General features: G+C 43.9%; 1 protein-coding gene across 1 annotated transcript in view; it reads left to right on the forward strand.

Moving 5' to 3' along the window:
* The window catches only part of nmbr (neuromedin B receptor), a 62,385-nt gene that overhangs the window by 2,229 nt on the left and 33,942 nt on the right, over nucleotides 1–26,214 (forward strand). Inside the window, exon 2 of the mRNA XM_073050253.1 lies at nucleotides 22,131–22,479. Coding sequence (XP_072906354.1) covers nucleotides 22,131–22,479 — 349 coding nt within the window. The remainder of the gene's footprint in view (nucleotides 1–22,130; nucleotides 22,480–26,214) is intronic.

A 26,214-nucleotide genomic window follows, 5' to 3' on the forward strand; every position in this document is an offset into this window, starting at 1 on the left:
GAATAATACACCCAGTGGCCAATTTATTAGGTACACCAGTACAACTGCACATTCTGTAACTATCTAATCAGTCAATCACGTGACAGCAACTCAATGCATAAAACCATGCAGACATGGTCAAGAGGTTCAGCTGTTGTTCAGCTTAAACATCGGAACGGGGAAGAAATGTGATGAAAGTGATTTTGACTGTGGAATGATTGATGGTGCCAGACTGGGTGGTGTGCATATCTCAGATACTTCTGACTCACTGGGATTTTTCATACAACAGTTTCTAGAGAGAATGGTGTGAAAAGCAAAGAAAAACAAATCCAGTGAGCAGCAGTTCTGTAGGTGAAAATGATTTGTTAATGAGAGAGGTTGAATGAGAATGGCCAGACTGGTTTAAACTGATATGGTAGGCAACAATAACTCAACTAACCACACATTACAACAGTGGTGTGGAGAAGATAACACATTAAACCTTGAACTGAATGGGCTACAGTGGCAGAAGACCATGAACATACACTCTGTGGACACTTTATTATGGGCAAAATGAACCTCATGAAGTGGCCACTCAGTGTAAATCACAAAAAATGGGGACCCAGCCTGAAATATCAACTGTTCATTCACTTCCATAGATGCTGTCTGACTTGCTGAGTTTCTCCAGCATTTTTTCTGTGTTGCTTTGGATTTCCTGTATCTGCAAACTTCCTTGTGTCGCTGAATGTAAATCAGTCTGAAAGGAATGGTGGTACGGACTTGATGGGCCAAGTGGCCTGATTCTGCTCCTAGCTGTTGCAGTCTTACGTTTTGTGGTAGCAATACTGTACAGTAGAGACACACAAATCTATAAATTACAAAAGGTAAATAAATAATGCAAAAAAGGAATAACAAGTTAGTGATCATGGGTTCAGAAATCTGATGGTGAAGAAGATGCTGTTCCTAAATCATTGTGTGTGTGTGTGTCTTTGGGGTCCTGTACCTCCTGCTGATGGTAGTAATGAGAAGAGAGCATGTCCCGAGAAGAGGGTGAGACAAGATTCTCTGATGATGAATATCAGTCGTGGAAATTAAACAGATGTACACTGATGTGGATTACTTAATTTAATTCTTAATTTCAGAGAGAAAAGTTTATTTAAGTATGTAATCATGGCAGGATGATGAGCAGAGCAAAACATTAATGTGTAGATGTACAGTTGATTGCAATGGGCAAAGAAACTGCCCGGCTGGTTGTTAGATTATTCTAGTTATTGCAAACAGGATATTGCAGAGGCATTCTCCGCAGGATCCCAGGGTCCTAAAGCTAATAAACTAAAGAACCTTCAATGCTGCTTAAAAAGTGTGCATTTTAGGTGTAGAAAGTGAAAGGCAACAGAAAAAAAAGTTGCATAAGGAGCTCCACACTTCACCTGCAGATCTGCTGGAACTGTCTGCTGTGTCCAGTGGTCTCGATGCAGCCTCCTCCATATTGGTGAAACCCATCATAAATTGGGGATCACCTCCGCACCAGCCACCACAAGTGGGACTTCCCGGTGGCCAAATACTTTAATTCCGATTCCAATTCCCATTCCCATTCCAATGTGCTGCGCCAAAATAACGCCACCCTCAGAGTGGAGGAGCAAGACCTTTTATTCCACTTGGATACCCACCAACCCGATGGCATAAATTTCAATTTCTCCTTCCGGTAATCAAATTCCTTCACTTGTACTTTTATGCTGTTGTTGATTTCAATCGTCACCAATGGTTGCCTCATCCTCCCTTTAGAATACTTCTTTGGGGTATATTGTATCTATTGTGTATCTTCCACATTGCCCCCAGTAACTCCAGCCATTGCCAGTCTGCCATCATCCCTGCTAGTGACCCCTTCCAATCAACTCTGGCCAGCTCCTCTCTTGTGCCTCTGTAATTCCCTTTATTCTACTGCAATAGTGATGCATCTGACTTTACCTTCTCCCTCTCAAACTTCAGGGTGAATTCTATCATATTGTGATTACTGCCTTCCGAGGGTTCGTTTACCTTAAGCTCTCGAATCAAATCTAGTTCATTTCATAACACCCAATCTAGAATTGCCTTCCCCCTAGTTGGCTCAACTATGAGCTCCTCTAAAAAGCCATCTTATAGGCATTCTATGCATATCCTCTCTCGGGATCCAGCACCAATCTGATTTTCCCCATCTAGCTGCATATTGAAATCTGCTGTGACTATCATAGCATTGGCCTTATCACAGTTCTGAAGAAGGGTGTCAGCCTGAAATGCAGTCTATTTATTCATTTCCATAGAAACCTCCTGGCCTGTTGAGTTCCTCCAGCATTTTGTGTGCAATGCCCTTATTACATGCTTTTTCTAATTCCCGTTGAAATTTATATCCCACATCCTGGCTGCTGTTTGGGGGATTGTGTATAACTCCCATCAGGGTCTCTTGACTCTTGCAGTTCCTTAGCTCTACCCACAAGGATTCTACATCTTCTGATCCTATGTCACCTCTCTCTAAAGATCTGGGTTAATTGTTTACCAACAGAGTCACACCACCCGCTTTGCCTACCTGCCTGGCCTTTCGATACAATGTGTATCCTTGGATGTTTAGCTCCCAGTTATGATTTTCATTCAGCAATGACTCAGTGATGTCCACAACAACATACCTGCTACAAGATCACCTACCATATTCCGCATACTCTGTGCATCCAAATATCACACCTTCATTATCCCTCCCCAACAGCTCTAGAAAACCTGGCCACAAGGGTACTGGGCGTCCCTCGAGTTCAGGTGTGACCTGTCTGTTTTGTACAGCTCATACCTTCCCCAGAAGAGATCCCAATGATCAAGAAATCTGAAACCTTAATCCCTACGTCACTTCCTCAGCCACTCATTCATCTGTACCATCATCCCATTCCTGCCCTGACAAGCACATGGCACGGGGAGAAATCCAGAGATTACAACCTTAGAGGTCCCGTTCTTCAGCCTCCTAACTAACTCCCTATGCTCACTGCGCAGGACGTCTTCTCTCTTCCTACCTATGCCATATGCACCATGACATCTGGCTGCTAAACCCTCCTTCTTGAGGATCTTCTGCAGTTGCACTAGGACATTCTGGACTCCAGCACTTGGGGGGCAATGCACCATCCTGGATTCTCTTTTGCGTAAGATAAGATGCATATTAGATTTTTGGAAAATTATAGAAGGCATTTCATATCAGATGCCTAGAGAGTGTGGACAGCTAGAGAATTTTTCCCAGGATGGAAATGGCTAATGTGAGAGGACATAATTTTGAGCTGAATGGAGGGATGTACAGGGAGACATTTTCTACACAGAGAGCAGTGAGTGCATGGAACGTGGTGCCAGCTGGTGATAGAGGCAGATGCAATAGGGATATTTGATGGAGGTCTATGTGAGGGGAGGGGAGAGGCAGGGTGGAAGAGTTTGATTGGTCTTGAAGTAGGTTAAATGGTGGACACGACATTGTTGGCTAAAGGGTCTGCATGGTGCTGTATTGTTCCATGTTCTCAAGTCAAGTCAAGTCACGTCACTTTTTATTGTCATTTCGACCGTAACTGCCAGTACAGTACACAGTAAAAATGAGACAACGCTTTTCAGGACCATGGTGCTACATGAAACAATACAAAAACTATACAGAACTACGTAAAACAACAGAAAAAACTATACTAGACTACAGACCTACCCAGGACTGCATAAAGCAGGGGTCACCAACCTTCTTTGCACCGTGGACCGGTTTAATATTGACAATATTCTTGTGGACTGGCTGACAGGGGCGTGTGGGGTGGGGGTGTTAATCATGACTGGAATATAGGTGATAAGTCAACTATAACTCACTTATGTGGCTAATACACTCAGTTTCATTTCTAAAAGGGTTTATCTAACGAATTTAATATTAAACACACAGCGCATATTTTCCTCACATGAATATAGTGATAAGTCAATTATAACTCACTTATAAGTCAATAGCATCATAACATTTTAAGTAAAGTTTCGATATTAAACATACAGCGCATATTTTCCTCGTATGAACATATAAAATCATTGCAACACACCAGTGAGAGGACAAGGTAAGGGCCGGAGGTCCCCGTACCGGGGCCGCGGCAGTCGCAGTCCGGAGAGAGCGACCGACTGAGCGAGGAGTGTGACAGGGCACGTGCCCGCCCTCCCTTGTAGGTCAGTAGCATCGATAGGCCGACAAAAGTTTGGCTCGATGACTTTCAGTAGATCACAGCGAGGTAGCTGCTCTGCAACTTACGAAACCCTGAGCCCGAATTAGATCATCTGCGAATATTTTAGCACTGGGTTCCCCACGAACATTCGGTGTGCTAAACAAGTTTAGAGGCGGCGCCCATCTCTCTGTGCTCCAGGCCAGCAGCAACAGCACTTCTCGCCAGCCGTGCAAGGTGGCCGGTTACCCAAGGCCAACCAGTGATCACTGCAAGGGTATCTCTGCATTTAAGCGACCGATGACTTCATGTGTGTTCAAGTTCAACAGTGGGTGTGACAGGGAATGAGGAAAGGTGCAGCTGACTCATATCGTTTCATATCGCCAAATCATATCGTTTCCTCGCAGCCCGGGAGCACATGCTTTGCGGCCTGTTACCGGTTCACGGCCCCGTGGTTGGGGACCACTGGCATAAAGTGCACAAAACAGTGCAGGCATTACAATAAATAATAAACAAAACAATAGGCACAGTAGAGGGCAGTAAGTTGGTGTCAGTCTAGACTCTGGGTATTGAGGAGTCTGATAGCTTGGGGGAAGAAACTGTTACATAGTCTGGTCGTGACAGCCCGAATGCTTCGGTGCCTTTTCCCAGATGCAGGAGGGAGAAGAGTTTGTATGGGGGGTGTGTGGGGTCCTTCATAATGCTGTTTGCTTTGCGGATGCAACATGTAGTGTAAATGTCCGTGATGGCGGGAAGAGAGACCCCGATGATCTTCTCAGCTGACCTCACTATCTGCGTCAGGGTCTCGCGATCCGAGATTGTTGAATTTCTGAACCAGGCAGTGATGCAGCTGCTCAGGATGCTCTCAATACAACCCCTGTAGAATGTGATGAGGATGGGGGTGGGAGATGGACTTTCCTCAACCTTCGCAGAAAGTAGAGATGCTGCTGGGCTTTCTTTGCTATGGAGCTGGTGTTGAGGGACCAGATGAGATTCTCCACCAGGTGCACACCAAGAAATTTGGTACTCTTAACGATCTCTACTGAGGAGCCGTCCATGTTCAGCAGAGAGTGGTCGCTCCATGCTCTCCTGAAGTCAACAGCCATCTCTTCTGTTTTGTTCACATTCAGAGACAGGTTGTTGGCTCTGCACCAGTCCGTTAGCTGCTGCACCTCTTCTCTGTATGCTGGCTCGTTGTTCTTGCTGATGAGAAACACCACGGTCGTGTCATCGGCGAACTTGATGATGTGGTTCGAGCTGTGTGTTGCAGCACAGTCGTGGGTCAGCAGAGTGAACAACAGATCTAAATTCTATATTATATGTTCTAAGATAACCTCTTAAATTTGTAGGCTGAGTTTTGTTTGTAGTGGTTGAGGTAACTTCCACTTTACAAAAGACCACTCGACAGTTTTAATGGCCAGAAGAACATCTTTATCTGGGACGGCAAATGATATTTACAATACCGAGGCTTTCAGGTACCTCGTGCGGCCTGGGTGGAAGAACTGTATACAATGCATATTGGGGATAAAAAGAGCGGAAGTAAAAACCCTGCCAACCCCGGAACCCGCCTCTCGTTACCTATAGCTTCCCGATTAGTATTAGTTTACTTTTAATAATACTCACATTACAACGGTGGTGATGATACTTTAAGTCAAGTCAAGTCAAGTCACTTTTATTGTCATTCGACCATAACTGCTGTGTACCGTACACAGTAAAAAATGAGAGAACTTTTTTCAGGACCATGGTGTTACATGACACAGTACAAAAACTAGACTGAACTACGTAAAAAACAACACAGAGAGAAAAAAAAAACAACTACACTAGACTACAGACCTACCCAGGACTGCATAAAGTGCACAAAACAGTGCAGGGATTACAGTAAATAATAAACAGGACAATAGGGCAGTGAGGAGTCAGTCAGTTAAGAGTTTTATGGTACCTGAGTAATCTGAAAAGGGTTTCTGGGAGTGAAGTGGTGGATGGTAACTTCTCCATTTTGCTTTAAGTGTGCAACAACTCTCAGCTAATCTGCTGTCCGATTTGTACAATAAAAAATTCTTCGGCCTCCTTAAAATTTTACCGGAAACTGTGACTCGGTATAAGTAGGTTTCCATCCAGCAAGGTTAGAATATAGAACATTGATTAGCACAGCACAGAAGCAGAACCTTTGACCCTAAATGTTGTGACAAACCAATTAAATTAGCAATCAAATTGTCAACTAAGCTAATCCCTTCTCTCTACACCATGTCTATATCCCTCCATTTTCTTTGCACTTGTGTCTATTTAAACATCTCCTAAAAGTCCCTAATAAAAACACAAAATGCTGGCAGAACTCAGCAGGCCAGACAGCATCTATGGGAGGAGGTAGTGACGACGTTTCGGGCCGAAACTCTTCATCAGGAGTGAAGTAACATGGGATGGTGGAGGGGGGGGATAAGAAGTGGGAGGAGGATGAAGCAGAGAGCTGGGAAGTGATAGGCTGAAGGGAAATGGGCTAGGGGGAAGGTGGAGAATTATGGGAAATAAAAGAGAAAGAAAGGTAGGGCTGGGGGAGATTATAGTGAGGGATGGGGTAAGGGGGGGCACGGGTATCAATAGAGGTTCAACTCACAGACCTCCATTGATACCCCTGCCCCCCCTTACCCCATCCCTATCTATAATTTTAGTCTGGTTCTCTTTCTCTCTCTTTCTCCCCCTGTGGTGAACTACATATACCTGTCTGGACACGCCCCCCCCCCCCCCCCGCTGACTGCTCCTGTGGCTCCTCCCACTGACTGTGGCTCCTTCCACGGACCCTGGTATAAAGGCAATTGGAGACACAGCCCCGGCCTCAGTCTCCAGGATGTAGTGTGGTGGTCAATTGCTGCTTGTTCTTTCTTCCAGCCAATAAAAACCTATATCTCGCCTCACGTCTCCGAGAGTTATTGATGGTGCATCACCCCCCCTCACTATAATCTCCCCCCAGCCCTAGCTTTAATAGATAGGGCCATATCTAACTCAAGGACTGGAGGCCTGGTGGCGGTCTGTCCTGTCGGTATGTGTGGGAGGGAAAGGGTCCTGTTTTCCTGTTGTTGTTTTGTTTGAACTTGTTGTTACTGCTTATGCTGTTCTTTTGCTGCTGAGCATTGTGGGTTTGCTCTGTTGGCACCAGAATCTGCAGAGCCACCTGCAGGCTGCCCCCCAGGGGTATTGGATGTTAATGCAAATGATGCATTCCACTGTATGTTTTGATGTACTCATGATAAACGAGTGTGAATCTGAATCCTAATCTGGATAAATGATTGCTGCCCACTTCCAGAAATATTCCAGAATCTGTTATCTCATAGCATAGGCATGTGAGAATCAGAAGAACATATGCTCAGCAGCCACTTAACTAGGAACAGGATGAACTTAATAAAGTGGCCACTGAGTGTAATTTATCAATTATCTGGTGTCATGATCCAGCAGGAATTAGTCAGACTTCTCACTTCAGATTATTGAGTTCAGCTGAAGATAAGTGGGAGGGCAAAATGCACTGAAGATTATAGGAGTTTGCAACAACAGGCCAATTTGGGCAGAAAGCTTGGAAAATGGAATTTAATGTAGGAAGGTGAGAGGTCACGCACTTCAGGAAGCAAATTACCAGATCAACAGGAGGAGGTTGCAGAAGGAGCTCATAGAGATATCAATGCTCTTGTCCAGGAGTTTATGGACGGTCTATGCTGTTTATGGACAAGAGTTTATGATGCTTCTGTCTATGAGACATGTTAGCAAGTAATTATAAATACAAGAGATTCTACAGATGCTGGAAATGTTGAGCAATACATACAAAACGCTGGAGGAACTCAGCAGGTCAGGCAGCAACCTTGAAGGGAATAAAAAGTTTGATATTTTGGGCTAAGACCCTTAATAAGCAAGTAATTAAGAAGTCAAATGGCATGGTGGTCTTTATGGATTGGAATTTTAAAACAGCAAAGTGCTTCTCCGACGGAAAGTCTGCTCTTTTGTAGATTTCTGATCTCCTTATTGAAGGAAAGAGGCTGTCCTGACTTGATAAATTAGGCAAATTCTTGAAATCACCAACAGGATGTTAAGTACTTCATTTAATGAATGAACGATTCTGAATCATTTGGTAACTTCCTTTTCACTGTCCAACTTCATCCTGATTATTTAGAGGCAACATTATGAGAAAGAATCCACAATGCTTCAAACAGGCTAAATGGGTGCTCACAACATAGACTGGATATGTTCAATTTGCTGATAATACCTGAACAAAAACAATGAAATAACTGGTTGTAAAGAACTTTATTTTATGTATTTAATGGTTCTGAAGTATTTATCAACCTTTATTTAATTGTATAACTTAATCCTGATTAGTTAGAGCCCCTAGGATTGTTGCTCTCATGAGGTGAAGCAGTATCTATGGAGAAGAATGAACAGTTGACAAAAGAGTCTGCAGATGCTGGAAGTCCAGAGTATTTTGCAAAATGCTGGAGGAACTCAGCAGGTCAGGCGTCATCTATGCAGATGAATAAATAGCCGACGTTTTGGGCCGAGACAACTTAATCAGGACTGGAAGGGAAGGGAGATGAAGCCAGAATGAAAAATTGGGGAGGGGGGTGCAGGAGGAGGGGAAGGAATGCAAGCTAGGTGATAGGTGAGACCAAGATGAGGGAGAGGGAAGTTGAGTGGTTCGAGGAGGGGGATGATATAAGAAGCTGGGCAGTGATAGGTGGAAGAGCTGAAAAGGCTGAAGAAGAAGGAACCTGATAGGAAAGAAGAGGAGACCATGAAAGCAAGGGAAGGAGGTGCGGCACCAGAGGGAAGAGCTGAAATGTTGACTTGTTTATTGCCCTCCATCGAAGCTGTCTGACCTGCAGAGTTCCTGCAGCAGTTTGTGGGTTGCTCTGCAACTGAGCATCGGCGGATTCTCTTGTGCTTAGATGACCTTGTCTTGACGACCGCCATTGTGGCAATAAGTGTGGCGACACTTGCGGGCTGCCCCCAGCCCACCCTTGGGTGTGTTGGTTGTTGATACAAATGACACATTTCACTATATGTTTCGACACACATGTGATAAATAAGTTAATCTGAATTTGAATCAATATCACTAAGTACTTCCAGTGCTTCAGAAAGGCTCAATGGGTGTTTGGAATGGAGACTAGACATCTTCATTCCATAAGACCATGAGACTTTGGAGCAGAATTAAGCCATTCATCCCATAGAGACTGCTCTGCCATTCAATCATGGCTGATGTATTTTCCCTCTCAGCTCCATTCTCCTGCCTTCTTCCCATAACCTTTGAGGCCCTTACTAATCAAGAACTTATCAACCTCCCAGGTGACGGGATGGTCTACCAAAGGAGGTGTAAGGTACCCCTTCCTTCCGCTAGCGTGCAGGTCACTCTTGGGCAAGGTGTAGCACCTGCTTAACCCCCGATCAGGGTCACATGAAGCCATGGGAGCAGCTGGTGTATGGTCGTATGAACAGCTGGTACATATCACAAGTCCTGGTTATGTGATCACTGTCGCCAGGCAGACAATCTCTGAAGAGTATTGATAATGGCTGGGGTCACCTGTTTTGTAAAGAGCTGCCCAGAAGAAGGCAATGGCAAACCACTTCTGTAGAAAAATTTGCTGAGAACAATCATGGTCAAAAGACCATGATCGCCCTCATCCTATGACACGGCACATAATGATAATGATGATGATCAACCTCTGCTTTAAAGATATCCAACATCTTCGCCTGCACAGCTCTCTGTTGCAATGAATTCCACAGATTCATCACCAACTGTCTAAAGATATTCCTCCTTATCCTTAATCTAAAGGGATGTTCATCTATTCTGAATCTGTACCCTTTGGTCCTAGATTCCTTCAGCTTAGAAAGTATCCTCTGCATGTCTAATCTATCTAAGGCTTTCAATAATCAATAGGTTTCAATGAGATCCTTTTTCATTCTTCTAAACTCCAGTGACTGCTGCAAAGGGTTGTAAATCTAGTCAGCTCCATCTTGGGTACTAACCTACAAAGTACCCAGGACATCTTCAGGGAGCGGTGTCTCAGAAAGGCAGCGTCCATTATTAAGGGCCTCCAGCAGCCAGGGCATGGCCTTTCCTCACTGTTACCATCAGGGAGGAGGTACAGAAGCCTGAAGGAACACACTCAGTGATTCAGGAACAGCTTCTTCCCCTCTGTCATCTGTTTCCTAAATGGATATTGAAACCTTGGACACAACCTCATTTTTTTAATATACAGTATTTCTGCTTTCTGTGTGTTTTTTAAATCTAGTCAATATATGTATACTGTAATTGATCTATTTATTTATTATTATTTATATTTTATCATTTATCATTTTTTCTCTGCTAGATTATGTATTTCATTGAACTGCTGCTGCTAAGTTAACAAATTTCACATCACGTACCAGTGATAGTAAACCTGATTCTGATTCTGATATAAGAAGTTAGATCCACATCAACTAGAGTTTATAATAGCAAAGGTGATCTTATTGCTCCTTGGAAAAAGACAAAAGAGATTTTGTTTCAGCTCTGAACTCTGTCAGAGCTGGGAAAGAGGGAAAACAAGTTAATTTTCAATAACAGAAGAGGTGAGGGAGGGGTGGGTAGAACAAAGGGAATGTTGTGGACAGGGTGAGACCAAATAGGTTAATGCGAGCAGTCAGAGAACCAGTTTGAAACAGTTCTTGCTTCTGTACTTGTGAGTTATGTCGTTAAAAGAGCAACTGTGAGACGTGCTCAGAATGCTAGACTATACGAACAGAAAAAAGAAATACTGAGTCAAAATGAACAACAGATAAAAACGGCCCATTCTGAAACAAAGAGAGAGAGAGTTCGGAGAGAGGGAGATGAAGGGAAGGAGAGGAAGGAGAAGGAGAAGGATTGAGACAGAGAGAGAGGGAGAGGGACTCAGAGAGAGGGAAGAGGACTCAGAGAGGAAGATCAATAGAGGGAGAGGGAAAGAGAGAGAATATCCTCATAAAACATGGTCTCTGATCTATGCAGAACCCTCTCTAAAGCTTGCACATCCTTTGTATAATGAGGGGACCAGAAATTAACACAATGCTGTTCCAAGTGTGATATGACTACAGTTTTATAGAGCTGTAGCATTACCTCATGGTTCTTGAACTCGATCCTCCAACTAATGAAAGCCAACACACCACCCACCTTCTAAACCTCTCTACCAACTTGTGTGGCACACTTGAGGTATTTATGGAGATGGACCCGAAGATATTTTTGTTTCTCCACACTGTTAAGAATCCTGCTATTAACCCCATAGTCTGCCACCAAATTCAATCTCTTCATACTTTTCTGATTGAACTCCATGTGCCACTTCACTGCTTCCTGGTCAGGAGGGAGTTCCAGTTCCTTCTAAGCTGTGTGTGTGCGTGGCCATGGCCTAACTGAAATGCTCCCATGCACATAGCCTTTGTTGCTGCAGAGCTGGAATTTCCTTAACATTTAAACATTGGAAGTGCCACACAGATTTCAGACCGGGTAAAATTCCATGCCCAGAGCACTGGTTGGTTCACACATCTGTAAAAGATATTGGAGTGAATATTGACAGTGATGGTAGAGAACTGGTGATATATTTCCAAGTCACTTGGTGAGTCTGAAATGGTGTATTGGTCAGCTATAGATCTGTTTCCTTGAAGGACATTAATGAATCAAATGGCTTTTACAAGTTTTGTCCACATCTTGGATATCAGATTTCTCATAATACACTTTTAGACTAAGTAATTAACTGGATTTAATTAAATTTTCATAATAAAAGTTTGCTGGGAATCAAATGAATCATATCCTTTTCAACCACGTTTCATAATAGTCCTAGCTACTGGGCTCAATTATTATTTAATAACCAACTAATACAAAGTAAAAGTCAAATTTCTTATCAAAGTTCATATATGTTTGCATATGAAATTCATTTTCTTGCAGACTTTTACAGAAAAATAAATAAATACAACAGTATTTAAGAGAAACAAGAACTGACAGATAACCAACGAGTAAAAGAAAATAAATTTTGCAAATAAATCCATAAATAATACTGAAAACATGTACTGTAAAGTCCTTGAGTCTGGAGGTATCATCTATAAAATTCAGTGTACTGTTGATTGAAGTTTACCATTGAGGTTGGGTGGGACGACAACTAGATGTCATGGGTTAAGGGTGAAAGGTGAACATGAGGGGAAACTTCTTCACTCAGAGGGTCAGGAGAGGGTGGAATGAGCTTCCAGCACAAGTGGTCTATGTGATTTTGATTTCAATGTTTAAGAGAAATTTGGATAGGTAGCTGGATGGAAGGGGTATGGAGGGCTATTGTCCCAGTAAAGGTTGATGGGAGGAGGCAGCTTAAATGGTTTGGCAATGACTAAATGGGCCAAAGGGCCTGTTTCTGTGCTGTACATTTCTGTGACTCTAAGTTATCTATGCCAGTTCAGGAGCCTGATGATTGTAGGGTAATAACTGTTCCTGAACCTGGTGGTGTGGGACGTAAGTCTCCTTTACCTCCTGTATGATGGTAGTAGCAGAAGAAAGCATGGGCTGGATAGTGGTGGTCCTTTCTTGTGGCAGTGCTCCATGTAAATAAAGCACAAAATTATTACTATTGATGACTCGGGCCACATTTACATCAGGTGATTATTTGTGCAACTACATATTGTAAGTCAATAAGCATCTTCCACTGCTTGGAATCTCAAGGAAAAGGTTGGGAACTTTATTCCTTCTACATAAAGATCAAACTGAGCTGATTTTGTTACGTTAATGAGGTGAACTCAATAAATGAGACAGAGGTCGTTAGCAGTTAGTGTAACACTATGAGAGTGCCAGTGACCCAGATTCAATTCCCACTGCTGTCTATAAGGAGTTTGTATGTTCTTCCCATGACCACTTTAGTTGCCCCTGGGTGCTCCAGCTTCCTCCCACATTCCAAAACCCACAAGTTAGTGGGTTAATGGGTCACATGAGAGTGAAACATTCTCACTCAGAGGGTGGTGAGAATGTGGAATGAGCTGTCAGCAGAAGTGGTGAATGCATGTTCAATTTCAACATTTAAGAGAAATTTGGTTAAGTACATGGATGAGAGGGTTATGGAGGGTGATATTCTAGATGGGACTAGGCTGAATAATAGTTTGGCATGGACTAGATGGGCTGAAGGGCCTGTTTCTGTGCTGTAATGCTCTATGATCCTATGAGTCATAGACATTTATAAAATCATAAGGGATATGGATAAGGTGGATGGTCATAGCATTTTCCCCAGGACAACAGAGTGCAAAACTAGACACAAGATAAGTGGGGAGAGATTTAAAAAGGACCTGAGACCATAAGACCATAAGACAAAGGAGCAGAAGTCAGCCATTCAGCCCCTCGAGTAAAGACATGACTTCTTTACACAGAGGGTGGTGAGTACCTGGAATGAGCTGCCAAAGGAAGTGGCCAAAGTGGGTATAATGCCAACATTTAAGAGGCCTTTGGATAGGTATATGGAGGGGAGAGTTTAGGATGTTTGTGTAAGGACTACAGGGTGGAGATTGTGGATGGCATAGACCAGTTGGGCCAAAGGGCCTTTTTCCCTGCTGTATTACACTCTGACTCTATGACTCTGTGGTATGACATGACAATTCAAATATGCAGGAGCGTAATAAGCTTCAGCGGGTTGTCGGCTCAGACCAATACATCACAGGCAGCTCCCTCTCCATCATCAGTAGTATTTACAGGAGCAGGTGCCTCAGGAAGGCAACACCCATCGCCAAAGATCTCAACCATCTTGTACCTCGCAACTTGTAACTTGCGCAGCGATTACAGAAACCTGATGTCCCTCACGATCAGATCCAAGAACCGACTGGCAAAACCCTAAACACTACGTTTTAGCTTTGATCACTCTGTGCTAAAATGGACTAATTATGTTGTTTTTTTGCCAAAGGTGTGTATAATTTATGTTTAATTTGTTTTGTTGATGACTGCTGCTTATCTGATGCTATGCAAAGTTGCTGCAAGTAGGGTTTTAATTGTACCTGTGCATACTGTACTTGAGCAGATGACGGTGAATTTGACTTCGACTTTGGTAAGCTAACTGCAAGAGTTTCTGAACAGAGATGGAATGTAAACTTCTCTGGTATCATTGGATTTATAGGTTAAGAATGCTGATTCCAGCTCTATGCTTTTTATGAAAATATATCTTTTGAAAACTGAATTTTGACTGATGACCCGCAGTTTATAAATCAGCTCAGACAACAGGCATTGATGAACAAACTCAGATGTTTTCAATTATTTATCCGGCTTGCCTTTGAAAGAAACTGATGACCTCGAGCCTTTTTGCTGGCATTTCAGCAGTCAGTCCTCAGCAGGGTGCTCCTTCAGCTGGTTTTTGAAATCTGCACGTGAGTTTTACATGGCAAACATGAGGAAATCTGCAGATGCTGGAAATTCAAACAACACACACACCTACAAGTATCTGGGAGTACAGTTAGACGAGAAGCTAGACTGGACTGCCAACACAGATGCCTTGTGCAGGAAGGCACAGAGTCGACTGTACTTCCTTAGAAGGTTGGCGTCATTCAATGTCTGTAGTGAGATGCTGAAGATGTTCTATAGGTCAGTTGTGGAGAGCGCCCTCTTCTTTGTGGTGGCGTGTTGGGGAGGAAGCATTAAGAAGAGGGACGCCTCACGTCTTAATAAGCTGGTAAGGAAGGCGGGCTCTGTCGTGGGCAAAGTACTGGAGAGTTTAACATCGGTAGCTGAGCGAAGGGCGCTGAGTAGGCTACGGTCAATTATGGATAACTCTGAACATCCTCTACATAGCACCATCCAGAGACAGAGAAGCAGTTTCAGCGACAGGTTACTATCGATGCAATGCTCCTCAGACAGGATGAAGAGGTCAATACTCCCCAATGCCATTAGGCTTTACAATTCTACCGCCAGGACTTAAGAACTTTTTAAAAGCTATTATTAATGCTTTTTGAGATAGTGATTTAGATGCATATCATATTTTTTTACTGAGTTAAGTATTGTATGTAATTAGTTTTGCTACAACAAGTGTATGGGACATTGGAAAAAAGTTGAATTTCCCCATGGGGATGAATAAAGTATCTATCTATCTATCTATCAACGCTAGTGGAACACAGCAGGCCAGGCAGCATCTATATGAGTTTTACATGGTGGGTTGTGTTCAAGAGCTGGTAGGATAATGTAACGGGTGCAGATGGCACATATTGTTCATAATAGAAACTGATCTACATACTTCACAAACACTGTAATAGAGCTGTTGAGTTCACTTTAAGAGATGGGGTTTGATGTAATGATGACAGAGTAAAGCGACTTCTTTTGGTTTGTTCGAATTGGAAGTAAATGGCTACAGCTTTTGTTAAGCACATAAAATGACTCTCACAGGTTTTATTCACAAAATCCTACAAGCTGGTGACTTGCTTTGGCTGCTTGACCACTGGACAAACCTTTGAGACCAGAGGCAGAGACTGAACACTCTGAGCTAAGTGGGCAGCATGCACTTCACATCTGACCCCTCAGTTTTGGAGCAGGCGTGGCTGCCAAATGTAACATGATCCCATTCATGTATATGAGGCCACTGTCATTGAGTAAAAAGCTGAGTATTACCAAATGCTTTTTTTTTCTTTATATTACTTTAAAGTTTTTTTGAAATAATTATTTCAATCATAAACGTGTTTAAATCTTTTTAAATTATGTAGCACCATGGTCCTGAAAAATGTTGTCTCATTTTTACTGTGTACTGTACAGTAGTTATGGTCGAAATGACAATAAAAAGTGACTTGACTTGACTTTAATTGTTTAAATTACTTCTGAATCATTTAAGTCAACTAAGATCACCAGAAAAGCAAAAACTGTTGGACGGACCTTTATAGAGTCATAGAGTTGTAGCAGTAGTGCAATCCCTTTGGGAGAGTTTGATGTTCTCCCAAAGGGGTGTCTATTGGTGCATTGTGGGGTGGCTTTAGAGGTTGATCCAGAATCCACATATTCTGGTGTAGTGTTGCCAAAAATAAGTGGTGGCTGTGGTCAGTGGTTTGATTGCTCATCCTCTCCTTTCACAGTTTCTGACTACATATTGTCATCCCTCTGGATGCAGTAATCCAGTCAGGAGGTTTTGAGGCTGACTATTTCCAGCTCCTCTCCTGATAGGGGTAAGCAGAGTAGATCCTAAACAAGGCTGCTTAGTCCTGGGTGCAGTGGCTGAAATGTTCTTTCTGCCTCAGTCCTAGAGCCCAGCGACTGAAACAAACACTTACTGCCCAATGCACCAGCTCGTGACCAGTGGCTTCCAGACCTTTTCCTTCCCCTTTCATCACTTGCTGATCTTCACAGGACTTAATATGAAAAGCTAGTCTGGATCCCCTTACTGGGGAATGCGTGACTTTCTTTAACGTGGGGAGGCTGATGCATGGGCAGCCACCGCATGGTCTTTGTCAGATCAGAATCAGGGTCCAGTGGCATTAAGTGCTAGATGACTGGGGACTTTCTCCACCTTCACTGTCATTGGGACATGTCATCATCTTCCGCCAGCTCCATTGCTGAGATCACTGTTTGTCTGGAACCACTCCCCTGTTCTTACCGCCATGGGTGACCCTACCAGGAGCTAAGGTCCAGACGGCATCACTCTTGGGATCTCCAAAAATCACAAGCCTTTCCACCGCGACAAAGTGACGATCCTCAGAGGAGTAATGCAGTATAGAAACTGACTTTTTGGTTCATCAGGTCCATGTCAACCAAGATTCTCATCTAGGCTCATCCTATAAGTCCGTATTTGGCATGTATCCCTCTTAACCTTTCCTATCCATATACCTGTCCAAATATCAACACATCATTTCATGAACTTCAGAGTCCAAGCCACGAACAACATTTAAATGTTGTTAATATACTCGCTCAAGTTCTTCCTCTGCTAGCTCAATATATAAACTGACCACTCTCTGGATGAGAAAAGATTACCTTCAGAATCCTATAAGATCTTTTCCTTTTTGCCTTAAACCTACAATATGCCCTCTAGCTCTTCATTCCCCAACCTTGGGAAAGATAGTACAGAGTTCCTATCCCTTATGAATTCACACACCTCTATGTGGCCACCCCTCCATGTCCTACGCTCCAGTGAATAAAGTTCCATCCTACTCGTTCTTTCTCCATAACTGAGGCCTTTGAGTCCTGGCAGCACCCTCTTAATTGTCCTTTGTGCTCATCTAGATGAGTAGCAACTTTTTTGTTACAAGAACACAACAGTAGCCTGGTGGTTAGCGTAACATTATTGCAGCGCCAGCGACCCGGGTTCAGTTGTACCATTGTCTGTAAGCAGTTTGTGCATTCTCCCTGTGACCACTTGGGTCTCCGGTTTCCTCCCACAGGCCAAAGACGTACCGGGTAGTAGGAAAACTGATCACTTGGGTGTAATTGGGCTTCGCAGGCCCATTGAGTTGGGAGGACCTGTTGCTCTGCTCTATCTCTAAATAAAATATATGAACTAACAAACAAATACCCTGATAGATAATTACATAAATAAAACTGTATGCAATAATTTAAATGCCAGTACTTTAGAAGTCATGGGTTAAGGGTGAAAACTGAAATGTTCAAGGGGAGCCTGAAGGGAACTTCTTCACTGAGAGGCTGGTGAGAGCGTGGGGATTGTGCTAACCTGAATGGATATGGGTTAGGTTTTGACATTTAAGAGAAGTTTGGATAAGTACATCGATGGGAATGATGTGGAGGGCTATAGTCCAGGTACGATTTGATGGACTAGACAAAATAACAGTTCAGCACGGACTTGAAGAGCCTGTTTCTGTACTATAGTCCTCTACGACTCAATGTAGCCTCACCAATGTCTTATGCAACCGGAATTTAACCTTCTATCTCCTATACCCAGTGGCCTGACTGATGAAGGCCAGTGTGCCCGGACATCTTCGCCACCCTGTCTACTTGCGATTCCATTTTCAGAGAACCCTGAACTTCTGTTCTAAAAGGCCATCTGGGCAGCTCATAGACAAGGGGAAGGGTCCCAGGAACCTCCACCTATCCATGGGCCAACTTCTCCAGTGACAGAAGTGCCTGCAGGAGAATTGGACCCAAGAGGAAATGCCACTACAGGAAGAGCCCAGTGAGGCGAGGCGGTAGGGAGAGGGGAGTGCATGTGGTGCACATGGAGGGAGTAGTGAGCCCAGGAAGTGGCACATTGGCGTACACAGTACACAAAGCAGCAAATTATATTACTTATAATAAAGCTGAACATGGTGGGTATTGGCAACACTTACAGCCTGAGCTCAGCATATCCTTCGCTCGTGTTGGCTGTTAACGCAGACAACCCATTTGTTGTGTGTTTCGATGTACAGGTGATAAATAAATGAACCTGAATCTGATTCCAACACCCCTCTGTACAATGAAAAGCCCTCACTTCAGGCCCAGTTCTTTCACAAAGAGGTTCTGTCAGCCCCCCACCTACCCACATATCGATTATTTATTTATTTTTCAAAAATTTATTGACATACAGACTGAAATAGGATCTCAGTCCAGTAACCCCCGGTTTCACCCTAACCTAATCATGGGACAATTAATGACCAATTAATTGACCAACCAGTGTGTCATTGGACTGTGTGAGGAAACCCGGGACACGCTGAGGAAACGCACATGGTCACAGAGAGAACGTACAAGCTCCTCACAAGCAGCGGTGGGAATTGAATCCGGGTCACAGGTACTGTAAAGCAGTGTGCTAACCACTACACTACTGTGTCACTCTGCCCTGTCATGGCAGGAAAGCAAAGTAAATGGAGGGGAGGTGGGGGGGGGGGGTGGTTATAAAATCCACTCGCAGGGAGAAGGTGTGAACTCCCACCTGGACAGCACTCAGGGTCAGAGCTGAACCTAGGTCTCTGGATGAGGCAGTGGCTCTACCAGCTGGGCCATTATGCTACCCATTGCCCAGTCACTCAACAGTCCATCCAATAACCCTACATTCCACTACAGTTTTATGCAACATGTTAAGTGGTTTCATGGTACGTTTAAGTTGACTCTTGACCTCAAGACCAAGCTCGTTATGAGCTTGCACCTTAGCAGTTACCTCCACTGCACGTCCTCTGGACCTGTTGCAATGTAGAATGGACATTGGGAGGATGCTTCCTTTAGTGGGAGAGCCAAGGACCAGAAGGCACAGCCTCAGAATACAAGGACTTCCCTTTAAAACAGAGATGAAGAGGAATTTCTTTAACCAGATGGTGGTGAATCTGTGGAATTCATTGCTGCAGATGGCTGTAGAGGCCACCATTGGGTATATTTAAAACAGAGGCTAATGAGCTCTTGATTAGTAAACATGTAAAATGTCATGGGGAGAGTGGGGTTGAAAGGGATAATAAATCAGCCATGGTGGAGTGGTGGTTCGGGCCCAATGGGCCGGATGGCCTAAATCTGCTCCTGTGTCCTATGATTGTACTCTGCATTGTTATTGTTTTACCTTGCTCTACCTCAATGCACCGTGGAATGATTTGATCTGTATGAACAGTCTGCAAGACAAGCATATCGATGTACTTCCATACATGAGACAATAATAAACCAATTCCAATGTCAGTGCCAATACTCAAGTTCCTGGCTGAAAACAATCTGTCGTGTGCCATTGCTTCACTCACCTGATTACATCTGCTGCTCGACTGACTGATTTGACTCACTGCCAAAGACAAATTAATATGTAAATGACTAAAATGATCATGTATTGGCACATGGTCTGGAGATTAGCTTAATTACTTCAACTCTATCACTCATGTGGCATTAATAACTGCAACACATTTGCTTTCTGTAAGGAATTAAAGTGGAGAGACTTCACCTCCCTGGACTTATTCCCATTTGGCTCTGCAAAGAAACAGGTCAGGCTGGGAGACTGTTCAAAAGGAGTGACAGTAGGAATATGGCGTAGCAGTTAACACAATACTATCACAACGCCAGTGATCTGGGTTCAATTCCACCGCTGTCCGCAAGGAGTCTGGTTGTGTTCAAGTGGCTTTCTCTCACATTCCAAAGCCATCCAGTTAGGATTAATGAGTTGTGGGCATGCTATGCTGGTGCCAGAAGCATGGCAATGCTTGCATGATCAGCACGGTCCTCAGACTGTGCTGGCTGTTGAGGCGAAAATGACGTATTTCACTGTATGCTCGACGTTTCAATGTACTTGTGACAGATGTTCTTTCTAAAAGCGAGGATGTGCTGCTAATAATTTATGAGATTTTGGTCCAGCAGCATTTGAAATATCATTAGGAATTTTTGGCACTGAATGATTGAATGATAGTGTGGTGGTGTTATGATAGTGGAATGATCCTCGAAATGAAAGGAATAACGTGCAGTATGAGGAGTGTGTGATGTCTCTGCAGTACAGGAAAATGAGGGGGGGGGGATCTTATTGAAACCTTACAAATACTGAAAGGCCTGGCAAGAGTGGATGTGGAGAGGAGTTTCCATTAGGAGATTCTAAGATCTGAAGGGTCATTCTTAGAATAAAGGGGCATCTTTTTAAAATTCAGATGAGAAGGAATTCTTCAGCCATAGTGTGGTAAACCTAGACCATAAAATCAATAAACATAGTAGCAGAATTAGGTCATTCAGCCCATTAAGTCTACTCCGCCATTCCATCGTGGCTGATTTATTATCCCTCTCAACTCCATTCTCCTGCCTTTTCTGCATAACCTTTGATACCCTGACCAACCACCCTCCACATTAAATATACCTAACGACTTGACCTCCACAGCCATCCATGGCAATGAATTCCACACCCTTTGGCTAAGGAATAGCCTGCCAGGGTAGTTGTGAAGGCTTTTTAATATTTGATAGACTTCAAATGTGCTCCTGACTCTATTTGGACAGGCACACGGATAGGAAGGGTTTAGAAGGAGCAATACACAAAACGCCTGAGGTCTTGGTGTATCAGGCAGTGCACCAAGTGGACTGTTGACATTTGGGGTTGACCGTCCATTTTCCTGCTCAAATGCTGCCTGATCTATCGAGATCCTTTTTCTTTTTCAGTGTCTTTCTAAATTCCAACCTCTGAAACCTCATGCCTCGAGGGTTAGGGCAGCACAGAAGCACAGCAGTTAGCGTAATGCTTTCAGTGCCAGCAGTCACCATTTGGGGCTCAATTCTTGCTGCTGTCTGTAAGGAGATTGTATGGGTTTCCGCTAGGTGCTCCCACATTCCAATGGATTAGGGTTAGGAAGTTGGGGGCATGTTATGTTGGTGCTGGAAGCATGGTGGCACTTGTGGGCTGCCCCCAGCAATTTCTGGGTCTGAGTTGTTTGTAAGAATAAATGACTCTTTTCACTGGATATTTCAATGTTTCAATGTACATGTGAGAAATAAAGCTAATCTTTAAAAGCAACACAAACAAAATGCTGGAGTAACCAACAGGTCAGGCAGCATCTATGGAGAGGAATAACAGTCAATGCTACTTGCCAAAACCCTTAATCAGGACTGGAAAGGAAGGGGGTAGAAACCAAAGTCCACTGTCTTCTCCTATCAGATTCCTTCTTCTTCAGCCCTTAATCTCTTCCACCTATCGCATCCCAGCTTCTTACTTCATCCCTCCCCTCCCACCTGGCCTCACCTATCACCTGCCAGCTTGTACTCCTTTCCTTCCCCTCACCTTCTCATTTAGGCTTCTTCCCCTTTCCTTTCCAGTCCCAATTAAGGTCACATCCCAAATTGTTGACTTTTTATTCCCCTCTATAGATGCTGCCTGACCTGGTGAGTTCCTCTGTCATTTTGTATGTGTCACTCCGGATTTCCAGCATCTGCAGAATCTCTTGTGTTTCATCTTCAAAAGATAATCTTTACCAGGATATGGCCAAAATAGAGGAAAATTGGACTAGCCTAGATGGACATTTTGGCAGATATGAGCCAAAATGCTCTATAACCCTTGACCCCGCTGTGAACTCATTGATGGGAGGAACCAGCTGAGGAGGTTTTTATCTGGGACGTTGGTGAGTTCAACTTGCATTCCGCTCTTTCTGCTCCAGGTACAAAGCGATTGTGAACCCTATGGACATCCAGGAGTCCAGCGCTGTCCTCCACACCTGTCTGAAGGCAGCCACCATATGGGTGATCTCCGTGGCCCTTGCCATTCCAGAGGCAGTGTATGCACAGGTGGTGCAACACCACTTTAACACCAACAAGACCTTCAGCGCCTGTGTGCCTTACCCGCTCTCCAACACGCTGCACCCAAAAATCCACTCCGTGCTCATATTCCTCGTCTACTACCTCATTCCCCTCAGTATCATCAGCATCTACTACTTCCATATCGCCCAGACCCTCATCAATAGCGCGCACAACATGCCCGGGGAGAGCAGCGATCACGCCAAGCGACAGGTAAGCTGTTGTTATTTCCCTAGCAAGTTGAAGAGGTTCAGCTTGTCACTGAACACAAGCAAACTTGTACAGATGTACTGTTGAAAGCATCCTGACTGGCTGCATAATAGTCTGGTACTTGGTGCAAAGGGACTCGTGCATCATAGAACATAGAAACATGGAAATCTACAGCATAATACAGGCCCATTGGCCCTCAAAGTTTTGCTGACCATGAAAATGCCTAGAGTTACCCTACTGCATGGCCCTCTATTTTTCTGTTTTTCCTCAGCACTACTTTCCACTTTACCTATCTTCATATCGTCCACAAATATAGCCACAAACCCAATCACAGAACAATTCTATGACTTGTATCCGTGAACGTAGGAAATAAACATGGATGGTAGTTTGCCTCCTAGGTGCCAGAGATGTTTCTGATTGTGTCCACGATATGCTGAGGTGGAAAGGAGAACAGCCAGAGGTCGTGGTATGTATTGGTACAAATGACATAGGTAGGAAAAGAGAGGAGGTTCTGAAAACAGACTACAGGGAGTTTGGAAGGAAGTTGAGAAGCAGGACCTCAAAGGTAGTAATCTCGGGACAGTGAGTATAGGAATAGAATGAGGTAGAAGATAAATGTGTGGCTGAGGGATTGGAGCAGGGGGCAGGGAGTCAGATTTCTGGATCATTGGGACCTCTTTTGGGGCAGGTGGGGCCTGTACAAAAAGGACAGGTTGCACTTGAATCCCAGGGAGACCAATATCCTGGCGGGGAGGTTTGCAAAGGCTATTGGGGAGAGTTTAAACTAGAATTGCTGGGGGGCTGGAACCGAACTGAAGTGATGGAGGAAGGGGTGGTTGAAATAGAGAAAGCTAGGAGACAGTGCGAGAGGGAGGATAGATAGGTGATAGAGAAGGGATGCGCTCGGACCGATGGTTTGAGATGCGTCTATTTTAATGCGAGGAGTATTATGAATAAAGCAGATGAGCTTAGAGCGTGGATCAGTACTTGGAGCTATAATGTTGTGGCCATTACAGAGAGTTGATTGGTCAGGGACAGGAATGGCTACTTAGAGTGCCAAGCTTTAGATGTTTCAGAAAGGACAGGGAGGGAGGCAAAAGAGGTGGGGGCGTGGCTCTGTTGATCAGAGATAGTGTCACGGCTGCAGAAAAGGAGGAAGTCATGGAGGGATTGTCTACGGAGTCTCTGTGGCTTGAAGTTAGCAACAGGAAGGAGTCAATAACTATCACTGGTCATTTCTTATAGACCACCCAATAGTAACAGGGACATCAAGGAGCAGATAGGGAGACAGATTCTGGAAAGGAGTAATAATAACATGGTTGTTGTGGTGGGAGATTTTAATTTCCTAAATATTGATTGGAATCTCCCTAGAGTGAAGTTTGTGGAGTTTGTTAGGTGTGTTCAGGAAGGTTTGTAGATATGCCTACAAGAGGAGAGGCTGTACATGATCTGGTATTGGGAAATGAACCTGGTCAGGTGTCAGGTCTCTCAGTGGGAGAGCATTTTGGAGATAGTGATCACAATTCTATCTCCTTTGCCATAGCATTGGAGAGGGATAGGAACAGACAAGTTAAGAAAGCGTTTAATTGGAGTAAGGGGAAATATGAAGCTATCAGGCAGGAACTTGGAAACAGAATTTCTCAGGGAAATGTACAGAAGAAATGTGGCAAATGTTCAGGGGATATTTGCACAGGTTCTGCATAGGTATGTTGCAATGAGACATGAAATGGATGGTAGGGTCCAGGAACTGTGGTGTACATAGGCCGTGGTGGTGTAAATCTAGTCAAGAAGAAAAGAAAAGCTTATGAAAGGTTTAAAAAACTAGGTAATGATAGAGATCTAGAAGATTATAAAGCTAGCACGAAGCAGCTTAAGAATGAAATTAGGAGAGCCAGAAGGGGCCATGAGAAGGCCTTGATGGACAGGATTAAGCAAAACCAAGGCATTCTACAAGTATGTGAAGAGCAAAAGGGTAAGACGTGAGAGAGTAGGACCAATCAAGTGTGACAGTGGAAAAGAGTGTATGGAACTGGAGGAGAAAGCAGAGGTACTTAATGAATATTTTGCTTCAGTATTCACTATGGAAAAGGATCCTGGTGATTGTAGGGATGACTTGCAGAGAACTGAAAAGCTTGAGCATGTAGATATTAAGGAAAAAGATGTGCTGGAGCTTTTGGAAAGCATCGAGTTGGGTAAGTCACCAGGACCAGACAAAATGTAGCTCCAGGCTGCAGTGGGAAGCAAGGGAGGAGATTGCTGGGCCTCTGGCAATGATCTTTGCATTATCACTGAGGATGGGAGAAGTTCTGGAGGATTGGAGGGTTGTGGATGTTGTTCCCTTATTCAAAAAAGGGCAGGGCAGATAGCCCAGGGAATTATAGACCAGTGAGTCTTACTTCAGTGGTTGGTAAGTTGATGGAGAAGATCCTGAGAGGCTGGATTTATGAACATTGGAGAGCTATAATATGACTAGGAATAGTCAGCATGGCTTTGTCAAAAGCCTGTTGTGCCTTACGAGCCTAATTGAATTTTTTGAGGATGTGACTAAACATATTGATGAAGGTAGAGCCATAGATGTAGTGTATATGGATTTAGCAAGGCATTTGATAAGGTTCCCCATGCAAGGCTTATTGAGAAAGTAAGGAGGCATGGGATCCAAGGGGACGTTGCTTTGTGGATCCAGAACTGGCTTGCCCACAGAAGGCAAAGAGTGGTTGTAGATGGGTCATATTCTGCATGGAGGTCAGTGACCAGTGGTGTGCTTCAGGGATCTGTTCTGGGACCCCTTGACTTTGTGATTTTTATAAATGACCTGCATGAGGAAGTGGAAGGTTGGGTTAGTAAATCTGCTGATGCCACAAAGGTTGGAGGTGTTGTGGAGAGTGTGGAGGGCTGTCAAAGATTACAGCAGGACATCGATAGGATGCAAAACTGGGCTGAGAAGTGGCAGATGGAGTTCAAGCCAGATAAGTGTGAGGTGGTTCATTTAGGCAGGTCAATTATGATGGCAGAATATAATATTAATGATAAGACTCTTGGCAGTGTGGAGGATCAGAGGGATCTTGGGGTCCAAGTCCATAGGACACTCAAAGCTGCTGTGTAGGTTGTCTCTGTGGTTAAGAAGGCATAAGGTGCATTGGCCTTCATCAGCTGTGTGATTGAGTTTAAGAGCCGAGAGGTAATGTTACAGCTATATAAGACTCGGGTCAACCCCACTTGGAGTACTGTGCTCAGTTCTGGTCACCTCACTACAGGAAGGATGTGGAAACCATAGAAAGGGTGCAGAGGAGATTTACAGGGATGTTGCCTGGATGGGGAGCATGCCTTATGAAAATAGGTTGAGTGAACTCTGCCTTTTCTCTTTGGAGCGGCGGAGGATGAGAGGTGACCTGATAGAGGTGTATAAGATGATGAGAGGCATTGATAGTCAGAGGCTTTTTCCAGGGCTGAAGGGGCTAGCACAAGAGGGCACAGTTTAAAGGTGCTTGGAAGTAGGTACAGAGGAGATGTCAGGGGTAAGTTTTTTACACAGAGAGTGGTGAGTGCGTGGAATGGGCTGCTGGCAACGGTGGTAGAGGCGGATACGATAGGGTCTTTTAAGAGACTCCTAGATAGGTACATGGAGCTTAGTAAAATAGGGTTCTATAGGTAACCCTAAGTAATTTCTAAAGTAAGTACATGTTTAAGGGCCTGTATTGTGCTGCAGGTTTTTTATGTTACCTTACACAGCCTCCTCAC

This window comes from Hemitrygon akajei, chromosome 7, assembly GCF_048418815.1.
Source record: "Hemitrygon akajei chromosome 7, sHemAka1.3, whole genome shotgun sequence".
NCBI lineage: Eukaryota > Metazoa > Chordata > Chondrichthyes > Myliobatiformes > Dasyatidae > Hemitrygon > Hemitrygon akajei.